The sequence below is a fragment of the Gigantopelta aegis genome, chromosome 7 (assembly GCF_016097555.1).
Source record: "Gigantopelta aegis isolate Gae_Host chromosome 7, Gae_host_genome, whole genome shotgun sequence".
In the NCBI taxonomy this organism is placed as follows: domain Eukaryota; kingdom Metazoa; phylum Mollusca; class Gastropoda; order Neomphalida; family Peltospiridae; genus Gigantopelta; species Gigantopelta aegis.
In genome coordinates, this window is record NC_054705.1 from 42,641,509 (window position 1) to 42,656,715 (window position 15,207).

Below are 15,207 nucleotides of genomic sequence, written 5' to 3' on the forward strand. Positions count from 1 at the left end.
TACCTGTGAGAAGTAATGGTTATAGAGACGAGCTATAGTCTGTTTAAAAGGTATTTCACTCTGTTGTAACGGATTTCCTCTTTAAGACTATTATTTTTGGTGGGATCAACTCAAATTTTTGCAATAATTTACATAACATGTATAGTTAACTAAATCTGGCTAAACATTAGCATATATGAACCGTTACAACTGTATCTTCCTTACCTGTGAATGCCAATTTCAAAGTCATAATGAAAGAACAATTCACAAAGTGGTATGCAGACAAAGTTACAGTGAACTTGAACAGTAAAAACAAAGAAATGGGTTAACCTCAGGATTAGCATGCTAAAACCAATTCATGTGCGATGAATTGTGTCTGCTTTTGACAGGGTGGCAAAAGACTACAATTGTCACACATGGCTGGTATCTTGCTGGACTATAGGGCAATTAGTCTGTCTTGCCTACGATGAATTGTTTTCCAGTTGTATTTTATAAATATATTAGAATTTTAATCTTTTTTGTTTTTTAATAACGTTAAACAGACAAAACATAGAAATAATTTTTTGGCATTAATATTATGATCGCAATAATTTCAAAATCTACGATATATATATATATATAAAAAAATTTAACATGTTATTCATTATGTTACATGCTTACTGATTGGCTATCTGTTGCCAGGGAAACCCCACCAGCACGAACCCTGTAGCCAGTATCTTTGCCTGGACGCGAGGGTTGGAACATCGCGGCAAGCTGGATGGAAATAATGACCTTCAAAGGTAAAATATTGTTTCATGAATGGGGTGAAAACAAAAGGACCTAGTTTTTAGCATACATATACTCTTCAAAAAAAGAAACGCAAAAGGGTACAAATGGGTTATAACTCCGATTTTATGTTTCCTACTGGTTCATGCTTTGTGAATATAAGGTCATTGCATGTCCCAAACACATTCCCACGGTTACATTCGATAAAACGCAGCTACTGTACAATAAAGTTCCAAAATGTGAATATTCGCAAAAACGCAGCCACGTGCAAACCATGTCACCACTGCACGTGCAACATGAACACCGACAGTATAAAAGTGCAGGGTGTTCGCTTGCCTGGCCTCTGTATCTGGCCGACAGTTGACAATTCAGGACATGCCACGTCTCAGTGAACCGCAGAGAAACAATGCCATCGGCCGACTAGACGCAGGCGAATCCAGAACGGCCGTTGCCAGGGCATTCCAAGTGTCCCCAAGCACCATCTCCAGACTCTGGGACCGTTACCAGCAACATGGATCAACACGTGACCTCCCTAGATCCGGTCGACCACGGGTCACTACCCCCGGGCAGGACCGCTACATCCGGGTACGCCACCTTCGGGAACGATTGACTACTGCCACCTCCACAGCCGCAGCAATACCAGGTTTGCGCAGGATATCCGACCAGACCGTACGGAACCGCCTACGTGAGGTAGGAATTCGTGCCAGACGTCCAGTTCGAGGTGTCATCTTAACACCACAACACCGTCGACTCCGACTGCAGTGGTGCCAGATTCATCGACAATGGCCTCAACTGCGATGGAGACAGGTGTGGTTCAGTGACGAGTCCCGATTTCTGCTCCGACGTCATGATGGAAGATGTCGCGTGTATAGGCGTCGTGGTGAACGTTATGCGGCAAACTGCGTGCAGGAAGTGGACAGATTCGGCGGGGGTAGTGTCATGGTGTGGGCAGCCATCTCACACACTGGCAGAACTGACCTGGTCCACGTGCAGGGCAACCTGAATGCACAGGGCTACATTGACCAGATCCTCCGGCCACACATCGTTCCAGTTATGGCCAACGCCAACGCAGTGTTCCAACATGACAATGCCAGGCCTCACACAGCACGTCTCACAACGGCTTTCCTACAGAACAACAACATTAATGTCCTTCCTTGGCCATCGATATCACCGGATTTGAACCCAATTGAGCATCTATGGGACGAGTTGGACCGACGCCTCCGACAGCGACAACCACAGCCCCAGACCCTGCCCGAGCTGGCAGCAGCCTTGCAGGCCGAGTGGGCCACCATCCCCCGGGACGTCATCCGTACTCTGGTTGCTTCAATGGGCAGGTGGTGCCAGGCAGTTGTCAACACACGCGGAGGCCACACCCGGTATTGACTCCAGATGACCTTGACCTTGGTGGTGTGTCCTATCACTTACTCACAATGGACTAGAGTGAATTGTGAACAATCCTCCAACATTTGGTAATTATCGGACTCACCATTCAATAATTAAATCAATTCTCCAAATGTTACGACAATGTGGTTTTGCGTTTCTTCTTTTGAAGAGTATACTTTATAGATGACCCCTATTGAAAAAGGTGATGAGAATTTAACAATATCTGTGGATTACAAAAAAGGAACAAGTTTAATACTGTAGTACCAAAGGCCATGGTATGCACTGTCTTGTCTTTAGAAAAGTGCACATAAAGGATATATCCTTTAATGCCACAGGGCTTCTAGGTTATGGTAGCCCCACTCCCGTGGTTAGTGATATTCAGTGTTAAGTAACTACTATTGCCATGCCCAACGGCTAGTGAAAAAAGTGGTCAAATACTGCATTTAAGTCTTTATTTTGTAAAAAAAAAAAACCCCCCACCCCCCACCCCAATCTGAGTGTTTTTAAGCTCTTTATCTCACACTTTACATGACATATCCGATTATTACTATTAGTAAAAGTGCATTCATTTAAAAGTCAAGTAGGGCTAGTGGATTTATAAATTTAGCATATATTGTTAAAAAAAAACGTGAACTGGGCTACCCCATAAACTGGTCTATTTACGTTTGACTTGTTTTTAAGGAATCTGCATACGACTGAACCCTGACATCAAAATACTTTTGTTGAATTAAGAAAACCTTCTCAAATACAAAGTGCACAAATGAGAAAAAGACAAGTAGACATTCAAAATATTTTTACACATAGGGAAATGTAAACACAACTGCCATATTGCACTGTGTGCACTACATTAAATGACATGTAATATTAAACAAACATAAATTAAAAAAAATTGACATTGTCAAAGCCTGGTCGGCTTCTCAGAATCATTGCATAAGAGTTTTGGTGACATCACGTGACATGCGTCACTTTTGAAAAACAATAGCCTGGTTTACGGGAGTAGCTGAAGAATGTCAACATTAGACAACGTTTATTTAATCTCTTCACAACAGAAAATGGCATGAGTATTCACATGTGTTGGTTGATTTTTGATAATAAATTGAACAAGGTAAAACATTATTTCATCAAATTGATCGTGCATTACAATGCGTGTGTTCAGAAACTATTTCCCATTAATAGGCCAGTTCACGGTTACTTGAGGATACATTTTTAAAATTACTGATCCCATGGCTAGTGGATTTTATAAAAATTCTAGAAGCTCTGGATGTATTTTGGTACATTTGTATATGGCCCAAGTAGCGACTGAAGGTTTTAACTCGCCTCCCACCCATTCCGTTCTCTTGACTAATAATCCTGTTAGACACCAAATATATATTTACATTATTTTACATTACTTGGTTTGAGTCTCGTTCGTTTTTGTGTCTGTTAAAGTTATTAATGTTTTGTGAACATTGTAAGCCCATTTTGATAATCTATTCACCAAATTAGTTATATCATGAAAACAAAATTCAACAGGGTTTGAAATTGGCTGTAATTCTGCCAAACCGAATTAAAACCTTCCGGACCAAACATGATCATAAAGTATAAACTCAAGATGATTGATTGGACGACAGGTAAAAAGATCTCCTGGCCTGTGGTCATGTTGACCGCCCAAAACCTGTTGGGATGACAGTAATTCGATCCACTGATTTAAAATAAAAATGTTCCTCTTCCAGATGGGCGCAGGTGATGGAGAAGGCGTGCGTCGACACGGTCGAGAGCGGGAAGATGACCAAGGATTTAGCAGGGTGTATCTACGGAATTAAGAGGTCAGTGTTAACATCAGCGTACAAGAATATGTAAATCCTCAAATGAGGGCAAAATCAATAGAGATTTTCGGGCAAAATGAGCTGGCCTGAAACCTTTTCACAATGTATTTGCATCATTCTACTCACAATATTAGTTGTAATCCATGTGAAAATGTGTAATGATTAGTTTTCAACCCTATATAGCTGTTTGGTAGTACCGGTAATGCTAATATAAATAAATGGCGTTTTCCAGATTCGGGCATTTTTGTTTAATTTGGGCAAAAATCAAACACACACCCCTCCCCCCCCCCCCCCCCCCCCCCCTTTACAAAAATGAGACCCTGTACACCTGTGATTGTTAATGTTATTTTAAAACAACTTGAAATTCTATTCATTTGCAAAAAGATCGTAACCATGAATTAAGGGAATTTGTAACAAATGTATTTGGTGAAAACATTTGAGAATCTAATCTTGGAAAAAGGCATCTCACAATAGCTACATGTTACACTGTTTGCAGAAATAATTATACCCGTTTTAATAAAGAAATATATATATTTTTAATAGACATGATTGTATTAGGTTTCATTGATAATATTTGTTTTAACCCGTTGAACCCTGACCTCCCATTACATACGGGAATGGATACACTGGACTCCCAATGTCTGGATCGTCTGAGTCGGCGATGAAATGTGTACCCATAGACATATCATTTGAAACATGTTCAGATTCACTTTCTGATTCAAAATCATCCGAATATTCATAGCTGTCATTGTCCAAGTCCTCACCTAAATCATCACTAGCTTCGATCAACTTTACAACTTTACTTGTACTAAATTTACGACTCATATTTATGCCCCAACGTAACAAAATCAACTTTTCTGTAGCTTTAGGAACCGGAACTCTAATATTCAATTTGTCAGCCATACGATAGATGTAAAAAAAAATAGCTGATTGGCTGATCGTTGCTAAGTGAGGAGCAAAACAAAACAAGACCACGTGGAAGCCGCTATACCGGCGCGTCAGGTCTCCGACACACGTGTCAGAGACGGTATACCGGCACGTCAGGTTCAAGGGGTTAATAACCAAATAAATAAGACAATTACATTTGTTTTTATTAATAAGGTTAATTATTTTTAAATATCCTTATTAATAAAGAGATTATTTTATTCTCTTTAATAGAGATTTTAGTTATGATCATTATTTTTATACACGTGAAATAATTACATTCCGATAAATAATTTAATACATTTATTCATAATAATAGAACATTTTCTTTATAATACTATAGGGGACTATAGGTTTTATTTCCATCATTCTGTCTGTCTTAGTTTTCCAGATGTTTTTTTTCACAATGTCTTCAGCCATTGAGCTTAAATTTAGTTTTACAGATCAAGTATGACTTCCAAGGCGATTTTTATCAGTTATGGCCCTTGAACTTAGGAGATAAGAACATTTGTTGCACTTGGTAGGGGACATGTATTGCTTTAGCAGTACTCTCAGAATGCTCGTTTTTAATTAGAATACAATATTTTCTTTTTGTGTTTTTTTCAGTGTCACACCAGACAAGTATTTATACACAATGGACTTTTTGTCGGCCATCGCAGAAAACTTCGACAAACAGTGGAAAAACTAACTCCCATGATTTGAGATAGACCCAGTATTTTTTTATTTTTTTGTCTAGACAGCATTTAGGATTAGAAACTATCACTAGTGGTTTTCTATTTGGTAGAGTTTCGTGTCTGAATTAACAAACTCTCTGAGAGCTGTGGACCGTGGTTGCCAAGCGAAGAATAAGTAGATTGTAGCACCATGGTTACTGCTTCAGAAACAACCAACTGATTCTTCATGCTGTTTAACATATAATCACTGTGGTTGGAGGGGGGGATTGGGTGGGCCGATTAAAATGAACATTCTCTGTTTTTAAAAGATAGGCCGACTGCGTCTTGGGGAGGGGCGAATCGTTTTGAGCTTGCGAAATCAAAGTCGAATGCCCCTCTTGATCTCCAACTTCGAACTGGTTCTGATTTTGAGATTACCAAAGTTTTCATCTCAATATTTTCAAGTCCCCAAGGGGCCTAATGACTAATGCTTCATTAGACCTGTTCCCGGGCTTCAATAACACTGCATTTTTGACAAGAATTACATCAATTTTTCTTGCCTGTGACTTCAATGATCCAAATCTTCTTGCTTAAGAATCCATCCACGTTTCTTGCCCGTGACTTGTATGACCATATTTTGTTCAAGGCTTTGCTATAAAGAGTTTGTCAACGTTTCTTGCCCATAACTCCATGACAAAAGTTTTGTTCAGGTCTTTGTCGACTTGCATGACTCGGTCTAGGGCCAAAATGACACATTTTGTCTAGTGACTCTTGTCTAGGGCTTCTGTCACTTTTACCTGTAGCTTCGGAAGGCCTAAAGGGACACCTAATTGTTCCGAATGACCAGACAGTATGTTTATGAGATGATGATTTATTTATTTCACTTGCCGCCGTCTTCATAACAGACCTTGGAATCTCACTACAATCGACTTTCAGTGCAAATATAGTCGCAGAAAATGCTGTGCTGTACATAATCTTAGTGTGGTGTTATGTGATGGAGAAAAATAAAACCATCTTAACAAAAACATCGTTATTTTACACAAACATACACGTTTAATACCTTTTGGGGGTTTTAAAAAGTAATTGTGATGAGTTTTAATTGTGTTCATTTTGAGAAAACAAAATCTGGTACAGTTGCTTGATAAAAAAAAAATTCCTCAAAATCATCAACATGAAAAAATTACGGACTCTGATAATCTTAAAGTCATGAACAATAAAATTACTCAATTCTATGAGTCTTAAAATCATGAACAATAAAATTACTTAAAAATATTATAAATTATAAACATGTATTGCTACTTTAGTTTTTTGTGCAGTTTTTAATGGAGTTTTTAATGGAGCCGTGTTCTGCTTAAAAACCAGGTTCTTTTTGATGAAATATTATGTAATTTATACTTACACACTAGTTTACATTCCCTCTGGTTAACCAATTTGAACACTGTTAAAATGTCAACTTGGTGGAAAAGGGCACTGACATTGATATTTGGAAATCTTACTTAATTGTTTTAAGAAGAATTTGTACACGTGAATTAAATTGTTAAACTGAAAATATATTTGCAACATATTATGTTAATTAAAATTATATTACTGTGTTCATTGCCATGAAAGGCAGCAAATGACATTAATAGAAATATCTAATATCCGAAAAGTTTTTCAGAAATGTTTTATTTCATTGTACACATTAGTGTTAATCTTAGGTGTATTATATTGCAAGTGCGTGTGAAATTGTTTGCTTTATAGTATATTTATAGTCAGTAATGAAACAAAATTGACATGCTATTTAATATTGAAACCATACCAAATAGTTATTTTTATGAACAAAGGGTATTTATTGGTAAATCGGTAACATAATTTTGTTAAGAATTTAAAAGTAAAAGGTTTTAGTGAAAAACAAATTTACGAAGCCGTTTTTTCTTAAATGCAGGTGTTTAAGTAAGTATTGTAAATATATGAAGGTACACATGTGTATGACAAAAACGGACTTTGTAAATTTGGCCCTACGTGTTTCCTAAACATGTCTATATTGGCAGATCGATGAGCAAAATGTTTAGTTTTCCAAGGATTTTGATTTGATGCATTTTACTTTATTTTGATATTAATGTATACACACAAATGTTATCAGGTCTGGTCATCTTGATTTGTTATACACCTTGTAAAAAGTAAAAAAAAAAAAAAGACAGAGAAAATTAAATTAAGAAATGGGAACACTGGTTTGTCTTTATTTATATATTTGTTCAAGCCCTTTTCCCACTTCTCACATGATGCACAGTCTGTCTAGGATCGATCCCCATCTGTGGGCCCATTGGGCTACTTCTCATTCCAGCCAGTGCACCACGACTGGTATATCAAAGGCTGAGGTATGTGCTATCCTGTCTGTGGGATGGTGCATATAAAATATCCCTTGCTACTAATGTAAAAATGTAGTGGATTTTCTAAAACGATACATAAAAAAAATAATTACCACATTACCGATGATTACTAAATCAATCTGATTAATTAATCGTTGGCTATTGGATGTCAAACTTTTGGTAATTTTTGACACCGTTTTAGAGGGGGTATTGCTATATTTTTCTATTAACAGCAAGGGATCTTTTATATAAACTTTACCAGACGGGACTGAAAAACCATCTTTCCTGACAATAGCTTGTATTTTGGATGTGGTATCCTGTCTATGTGATGGTGCATGTAAAAGATCCCTTGCTACTATGGAAAAATGTAGCAGCAGCTTTCTTAACGACGTGTTTGAATTACCAAGTGTTTAACATCCAATAGCCTTTGTTCACACCGGCCTCGGTGGCATCGTGGTTAGGTACTGGGTTCAGATCCCAGTCGAGGCATGCGATTTTTTAATCCAGATGCCAACTCCAAACCCCGAGTGCTCCGCAAGGTTCAATGGGTAGGTGTAAACCACTTGCACAGACCAGTGATCCATAACTGGCTCAACAAAGGCCATGGTTTGTGCTATCTTGCCTGTGGAAAGCACAAATAAAAGATCCCTTGCTGCTAATCGGAAAGAGTAGCCCATGAAGTGGCGACGGCGGGTTTCTTCTCAAAATCTGTGTGGTCCGTAACCATATGTCTGATGCCATATAACCGTAAATAAAATGTTTTGAGTGCGTCGTTAAATAAAAAACATTTAAAGAAAAAAAATGGTTGTTCATGGATTTTATTGATAAGCCAAACACTAGTCAACAAAGTTTTTATCAAGTCGTCATTTGCTCTTAACTGTGAATACAAAGTCATTCGTACCAGACATGGCATTGCTAAAGAACACGTGCTGGCCACTGTAGACGGTGGTCCACTTTTCAAAGGTTTGCTGGTCGATTCTGGCAAATCCACAATTAAATCCACAATTAAATCCACACCATTATGACTGCGGTCTCTCTGAGCACTAAATGTATGAATAAAAATGTATTTTGTCAAAACGCACCGTTTCATCATTTCAAGATATTGCTATAAAAAGTAATTAATACCCACATGTTTTTCATTCACGAGACTGAATACAAGGTTTGCACCACAAAATAGTTTATAAATGTTTCAATGATCGGCTGCCAGTTGATTCATTCCATCAAAAATTCTCATCCATTATTGCACCACCAGAAACCACACAATGTTTGAATCTCAGGTAGTCGTTTTTATTTTATATTTTGTGAAAATACACATAATTTTCACGAGTACCTGGTTGGTACCTTTTGTTTTTTGGTCGTACCACACGTAACTCACCAACAGTATCTGGTAGCTTTGGTTTTGAGAATACTGCTTATAATTTTTACAACCCACATCTGATAACTGTCTTTGGGGACACGGCACATACTTTTTTACCCATTAATACCCAGCAGTATTTTCATGGCTGCTTCAACCAATATCTCTATTTATAGCTTATTTTCACCATAACCATAACATGGGCAGGCGTAAGGCCACAACATAACATTTCTCTTTCTCTCACTCTGTCCCATCAAAACTATGGATCTTTCTTTTCAGCGATGTCGCAGTTTCACCTTCAGTGATTCCACACTTTATTTCATTGCTGCCACATGTAATTTTGAAGACCGATTCCCTGTAGTTTTATTTTCAATGATGCTACAGTTAGAGAATACTCAATAATGAGTTACGAGGCAATACCGTTTATCTTGCACGAGGACAACATCAATTAATGAGTGCATGATAAATGGTATTATCGAGTAGCGAGTTGAGTATTCTATTTATTACCCATTATCAATATTTATCATTTTATGGAAGATTTTCGAAATAAGTTTGCAAGTTGAGAACAAGAGGCAGTGTTGCGTCACAGCCATGACGTGCGTATGGCTGATGATGTAAGTTAGTTATTGACATGACTTCCATCATGGAAACTATTCATACACACAATTAACCGTCTATAGCGAAGCACTGTTCATGATGTCAAAACATATCTAGGGGAAGAAATGGGTTTTTCACTTTTCTTTCCCCACTTCTCTCCGCCCAATTTGGGTAATAATTCTTAAGATTTCATCTCCTGTTCCATTAGCTTCAGGCTCAGCAATACTACACTAATTATCAACATCTCTTTGTTGGAGACGTTTCAATGGTAAGCTGCCATACGTTTGACCTTGTAAAGATCTCTAATCAACGAATGCAGCGATCGTTTCAACACTGGAACATCGTGAAGTAGATCTTGCGCTTCGGTGCTAGATTCAGCTGTATCTGCCTTCTCCAAAACTGAAAATACAAATTGATGTTAAAATTCAGTTTACGCATGGCAATGAATGATCAATGATGTCTTGATATATATCATGTCAACTTTTACATCCTAAATAAAATTCCCCAGAACCGTCCATCTCATTTTGAATAATATCAGACTAGGAATTTCAGGCCCAAAACTGAAAATAAAAATTAATGTTAAAATTAATTTTGCAAAATAATACGCCACTTGCATTGCAATAAATGCTGCCATTGTGTTGGAAAAGTAATAACTACGTCTCATTGAGACAAAAAAAATCCCAAAACATGGGATGAATCTCTGGTATTTAAAAAAACAGACTGGAACCCAATACTTGTTCCTATACGAGTCTTTGGTAATTAAAAACTAGACACCTGTTCCTCTGAGAGTCTAGTAATTAAAACCTAGACTGGTACCAGACACTTGTTCCTCTACGAGTCTCTAGTAATTAAAACCTAGACTGGCACCTGACACTTGTTCCTCTATGAGAGAGTCTAGTAATTAAAACCTAGACTGGTACCAGACACTTGTTCCTCTACGAGTCTCTAGTAATTAAAACCTAGACTGGCACCTGACACTTGTTCCTCTATGAGAAAGTCTAGTAATTAAAACCTAGACTGGTACCTGACACTTGTTCCTCTACGAGTCTCTAGTAATTAAAACCTAGACTGGTACCTGACAATTTTTCCTCTACGAGTCTCTAGTAATTAAAACCTAGACTGGTACCAGACACTTGTTCCTCTATGAGTCTCTAGTAATTAAAACCTAGACTGGTACCAGACACCTGTTCCTCTACGAATCTCTAGTAATTAAAACCTAGACTGGTACCTGACACCTGTTCCTCTACGAGTCTCTAGTAATTAAAACCTAGACTGGTACCAGACACTTGTTCCTCTACGAGTCTCTAGTAATTAAAACCTAGACTGGTACCAGACACCTGTTCCTCTACGAATCTCTAGTAATTAAAACCTAGACTGGTACCTGACACCTGTTCTTCTACGAGGTCGAGCCTCTGGTTGACCTCGTTTTGAACTTTGATCACGTGCAGGAGGAGATTTCTCTGACAGATCTTCAACATGCTTTCCTTGTCCACAGGTCTCCGTGTCACAGTGGAACTCTGCAAGCAACAGCAATTACTAGTACCAGTAAACTAGCAGTCGGGTCGGGTCGGGTCGGGTCATGTCATAGGGCTTAGCGTGCACATTCACAGCAAGCTGTTGTAGCGCACCACTGTCATGGGTGCAGGTGCTGACTTTCACCAGTTCAAGGACAGGAAAGGGTTTGCGGTGGCTGGGTGGGAGGACAGACCGCCCGCACTGGCAAGTGAGAGCACCAGCAGCCCGAACAGGGTCGGTAATGGGCTGAGAAACTAGCAGTTGTAGCTAGTGAGGATATTTATCCTATAACGTACCCATGATACCCATTTCATAAACCCATGTGATAATATTTAGCGTATTAACCCAGTTAATAATGGTATGCAAATTTCAAGATATATGCAAATTTTCAAGGTCTCTAGGTAATAATGTGTTGCTGTTAATGAGTAATTTGTTTAAATGTCATCAAGACCTGTATACTTGAGTGTAACGTTTTCATAAGATTTAGTTAAAGTGCGTGACGTTAAAGTAATTTGTCCTAATCGTGATAACGTCATATTATCGATGGAGACTTTAGTAGTGATTTACTAAATATCGAATTAAAATGTTATTTTAAAAGCGTTATAGGATAAATAAAATTTGTTATTCATGTTTTTTAATATGTAAAATATCAACCTCGTCTAGTTAATTGGTATTTGTCTTAGCAGAGCCTCGACAAATACTGATTAACATAGACTCTGTTGATATTTTCCCTATTAAAAATACTTGTGACGAATCCTCTATATAGTAAATAATTGCAGGTGCACACAGTGAAAACATTTACAAGTAAACCAGCAACTGTAGGTTCAGAGAGCGGGATATAGCCCAGTGGTAGAGCACTCGCTTGATGCACGGTCGGTTTGGGGTCGATCCACGTTGGTGGGCCCATTGTGCTATGTCTCGTTCCAGCCAGTGCACCACGACTGGTATATCAAAGGCTGTGGTATGTGCTATCCTGTCTGTGGGATGGTACATATAAAAGATCCCTTGCTGCTAGTCGAAAAGAGTAGCCCATAAAGTGGCGACACCAGGTTTTCTCTCTCAATATCTGTGTGGTCCTTAACCATATGTCCGACACCATATAACTGTGTTAAGTGCGTCGTTAAATATGACATTTCCTTCCTGTAGGTTGAAAGGGTACGTGCAAAGTCACTAATCCTTACTGCCGAGGTACATCTATGCATCCTTTTTGTTTTGCATAAAATGTATTATGAGCAACTACAACACCAGAAACAGCCAGAGAATACTTTGGGGTGGTCGGACTAAACCAACAGCAAATATTCTTTATAACTGTTATCTTTTTAAATCCCACCACCCTCTTTGTTTTACCTGCTTTGATTTCCATCTCATTTCCTCCTGATCTGGCAGCTCGTAAGACGCAAGACTGACGGAACTGACAATAGATGTCACTCAAAATGCTTTCTGATAGTGAGTTTTACTAGGTGTATGCTACCAAATCAAATCCCATAGACGACAATAGTAACATATGTGGCTAAAACTCCTACCTGCAACGTATCAACTGACATAAACGCCACAGATATAAATACTACCACTCCTCACCCTTAAAGTGAATTGGAAAAAAATGGGGGTCAAGCTGCTCATTTCTGAGATAACGGATAGCATCTGTGACTACCCTAGTTCCACACAAAATTCAAGTACTTTTTTTTACAGGTAGCCCATACATGTTTCAAGCACAATGCTACTGGACTCTGTGGTACTAGATGCAATAAAAGTGCATATTTTGTTTTACCCAGATGAAACTATTTGTTTTTTTACAACCAACACTCACATTTATCACCAATCACAGGACTTGTGGTGTTCACTTCTCTATCAAAAGTTGGGTGCACCTCACAGGGGCGTAGCGTAATCTGGACCTGGGGTGGGGGGTGGGTGGGGGGGGGGGTTCGAATATGAACCAAGTGGACCTTTTTCTACTCCATATGTATAAACCTGTATGTTTTAGTTCTGAAAGCGGACCATTTGCTTCAGCTGGGGGGTTCGCCTACGCCCCTGCTCCAACTTTGACCCAGCCGGAAGTTATCTGGTTTAGTACTACCTACTAGCAGAGCTCTTTGCCTTTCCATCTTGTTCTCGACCGTATTCCAGCTATATTGAGAATTCCCAACTTCCCAGAGTGATAATATAAATCATAATCTTTATACTATCCATGTTTGTGATCAATCATATATTAACTTTACTTTAACACTGTTTGTTTTGTTTAACGACACCACTCGAGCACATTAATTTACTAATCGGTGGTTATTGGATGTCAAAACATTTGGTAATTTTGACATACAGTCTTAAGAGAAGAAACCCACTTTTTTCCATTAGTAGCAAGGTATCTTTTATATGCACCATCCCACAGACAGGATAACACATACCACGGCGTTTGATATACCAGTCGTGGTACACTGGCTAGAATGCCAGAAAGCCCAATGGGCTCGCTGATGGGGATCGATCCTAGACTGACCACGCATCAAGCAAACGCTTTACCATGTGGCTACATCCTGTCCCCCTCACCTCTAGCACTGCTGAATGCTGATGCAAATTACAAAACGTGATTACCTCAACGTCCGATTTATCATTTTTATTGCTTGCACCGCTATCTGACGAAGGAACGACAAAATCTGCAACTCTTGACTCGGCCGTTGCGTCGGGTAACATATTTGGATTGGACGGGTAGGAACTCATGAAACTGGTCGACGATTCTGACGCTGTCATTGTCGATGCTTCACTTGCGGTGTCGATGTTGTCCAGAGACTGTGCCAGCGATTCCGTAGTCATGGGTAACTGGAACTTGGGCTGTTCCATCGAGAGGTCCGATGACTGTTCGATGTCGAGGGAGAACCGTACAGGTGGGGGGGTATCCTTGCTGCCAGTCGGGTCGTGAAGGTCGACTGGGGTGGTTGATGCGGGGCTCTCTTCTACGGACACGCTGTGGAATTCCTCGGTGGTATCGGCCGACGTGTCCACGTTTAAATCATCCCAGTCCTTGTACCACAGGCTCAGTTCAGCATTTTCTGAATCTCTGTAAAGGAATGTAACAGGCTGAATTCAGAATCTCTGTAAAGGAATGTAACAGGCTGAATTCAGAATCTCTGTAAAGGAATGTAACAGGCTGAATTCAGAATCTCTGTAAAGGAATGTAACAGGCTGAATTCAGAATCTCTGTAAAGAAATGTAACAGGATGAATTCGGCATTTTCTGAATCTCTGTAAAGGAATGTAACAGGATGAATTCAGCATTTTCTGAATCTCTGTAAAGGAATGTAACAGGATGAATTCAGCATTTTCTGAATCTCTGTAAAGGAATGTAACAGGCTGAATTCAGCATCTTCAGAATCTCTGTAAAGGAATGTAACAGGATGAATTCAGCATCTTCTGAATCTCTGTAAAGGAATGTAACAGGCTGAATTCAGCATCTTCAGAATCTCTGTAAAGGAATGTAACAGGCTGAATTCAGCATTTTCTGAATCTCTGTAAAGGAATGTAACAGGCTGAATTCAGCATTTTCAGAATCTCTGTAAAGGAATGTAACAGGATGAATTCAGCATCTTCTGAATCTCTGTAAAGGAATGTAACAGGCTGAATTCAGCATCTTCAGAATCTCTGTAAAGGAATGTAACAGGATGAATTCAGCATCTTCAGAATCTCTGTAAAGGAATGTAACAGGCTGAATTCAGCATCTTCAGAATCTCTGTAAAGGAATGTAACAGGCTGAATTCAGCATTTTCTGAATCTCTGTAAAGGAATGTAACAGGCTGAATTCAGCATTTTCAGAATCTCTGTAAAGGAATGTAAAAGGTTGAATTCAGCATTTTCTGAATCTCTGTAAAGGAATGTAACAGGATGAATTCAGCATTTTCT

At 38.9% G+C, this 15,207-nt stretch overlaps 2 protein-coding genes across 2 annotated transcripts in view; one reads left to right on the top strand and one right to left on the bottom strand.

The window, feature by feature from the left end:
• Nucleotides 1-7,714, top strand: part of LOC121376923 (isocitrate dehydrogenase [NADP], mitochondrial-like) — a 29,549-nt gene extending 21,835 nt beyond the window's left edge. The window contains exons 9-11 of the mRNA XM_041504728.1: nucleotides 661-758; nucleotides 3,840-3,932; nucleotides 5,463-7,714. Coding sequence (XP_041360662.1) covers nucleotides 661-758; nucleotides 3,840-3,932; nucleotides 5,463-5,544 — 273 coding nt within the window. The 3' untranslated portion in view covers nucleotides 5,545-7,714. The remainder of the gene's footprint in view (nucleotides 1-660; nucleotides 759-3,839; nucleotides 3,933-5,462) is intronic.
• A 945-nt stretch (nucleotides 7,715-8,659) lies between these two features.
• LOC121377095 (PHD finger protein 20-like protein 1) overlaps nucleotides 8,660-15,207 on the bottom strand; it is a 30,798-nt gene continuing 24,250 nt past the window's right edge. The window contains exons 16-18 of the mRNA XM_041504970.1: nucleotides 13,907-14,369; nucleotides 11,190-11,325; nucleotides 8,660-10,207 (exon numbers count right to left, since the gene is read on the bottom strand). Of these exons, the coding sequence (XP_041360904.1) occupies nucleotides 10,071-10,207; nucleotides 11,190-11,325; nucleotides 13,907-14,369 (736 nt within the window). The 3' untranslated portion in view covers nucleotides 8,660-10,070. The remainder of the gene's footprint in view (nucleotides 10,208-11,189; nucleotides 11,326-13,906; nucleotides 14,370-15,207) is intronic.